The 1,488-nt window shown below is 35.7% G+C and overlaps 1 protein-coding gene across 1 annotated transcript in view; it reads left to right on the top strand.

Annotated features, from left to right (window-relative positions):
• Positions 1-973, top strand: part of LOC107744034 (NACHT, LRR and PYD domains-containing protein 3-like) — an 18,157-nt gene extending 17,184 nt beyond the window's left edge. Inside the window, exon 12 of the mRNA XM_016557504.1 lies at positions 703-973. Coding sequence (XP_016412990.1) covers positions 703-709 — 7 coding nt within the window. The 3' untranslated portion in view covers positions 710-973. The remainder of the gene's footprint in view (positions 1-702) is intronic.
• The last annotated feature ends 515 nt before the right edge of the window (positions 974-1,488 follow it).

The following is a 1,488-nucleotide window of genomic DNA, read 5'->3' on the forward strand; positions in this document are numbered from 1 at the left end:
AAATCAAACCCCTCACAGCTGAGAGAACTGAACCTCTCATGGAATAAACTAAGAGACCCGGGAGTAAAGTTGCTCTCTGGTGGATTGGAGAATCCTCACTGTAAACTGGAGACATTGTGGTAAGATGAAAAAGACCTGAAAAGGTGCAGTAAGAAGGCAAAAAGAAGTGATTATTATAATTAATAATTTAAGATTAATAAAAATGATCAAGCTTATTATTTTTCTCTCTTTTAACTTATTTTACCGTTAATATAAATGTGATTGGAGGAATATCAGTTATTTTCATACCAAACTGAGATTTCAGTAAATGGCTTTCTACATATTGAAACTGAGGAGTGTGTCATTGTTCTCTGCAGGTTCAGTGATTGCAGTGTCACATATCATGGCTGTGCTGCTCTGGCTTCAGCTCTGAGATCAAACCCCTCACACCTGAGAGAACTGGATCTGACTAAAAATAAACTGACAGACTCCGGAGTGAAGCTGCTGTCTGATATAAGGAATAATGCTGATTATAAACTGGAGACACTGCGGTGAGTAACTAACGTAACTATTATGTGACTTAATGAGCAGTAAGTGTATGTGTGCAGTAAGTAAGTACAGGTGTAAATTTGGATTGTATTATATTGGGTTGTATTTTTATACAGTTTGATGGATGTGACTGTGAAAAGCATTAAATTAAATGTGTCTTTTTTGTAATAACAGGTTTTAGATGGCAGTCTAATCTCATCAGAACCAGTTAATGGTGATAGAAGCCACTTCAGAGAATCCACAGTCAACAGAAAACACTGGAGACAGTGAACCCAATGTGTGTGAATTCTTGAAAAGTTAAACACTATTCTTGTGTTGATCACTAGATGCAAGCCTATTAATAAACCTTTTCAAAACTATACACAGTGCAGACTCTACACCATGTGCTCATTTAAAGAACACTAGCATCCAACGGCATTTAAATCTATTGTAAATTCATGTTCCAGTTATTGTTTTAGTATTTTTATATTTACTTCAGAATATTAATTATAAGAATGCAATAACAGTTTTAAGATTTTGTATATTTTATTTGTGAACTGGAGTTCAGATGGTGGGTGAGTTATGTTTTGTTTGATTTGCAGATGCAGAATGCTGGTGTCACTGTTGAATATAGTGTCACTTTAGAAAAAATTAGTGATTTATACACTCTTAAATTCCATATTTCTTAAAGGGGTCATATGATGCGATTTTAAATTGCACACTCTTTGGAGTGTTACAAGCTCTTGGTGCATAAAGAAGATCTGTAAAGTTGCAAAGACTAAAGTCTCAAATCCAAAGAGAGAGTCAGCCACGCCTACCTAAAACGGCTCGTTCTAACACGCCCCCACATGTCTACGTCACGATGTGGGAAGATTTGCATAACACCACCCAAATGTTCACGCAAAGAAAGAAAGCGTAACAACCGCATAAACACATTTCATTACACCAAATACACAAAATAATGTTCTTTTTAGCAGCATC

This window comes from Sinocyclocheilus rhinocerous, unplaced genomic scaffold (assembly GCF_001515625.1).
Source record: "Sinocyclocheilus rhinocerous isolate Xijiao unplaced genomic scaffold, SAMN03320098_v1.1 scaffold407, whole genome shotgun sequence".
Lineage (NCBI taxonomy): Eukaryota > Metazoa > Chordata > Actinopteri > Cypriniformes > Cyprinidae > Sinocyclocheilus > Sinocyclocheilus rhinocerous.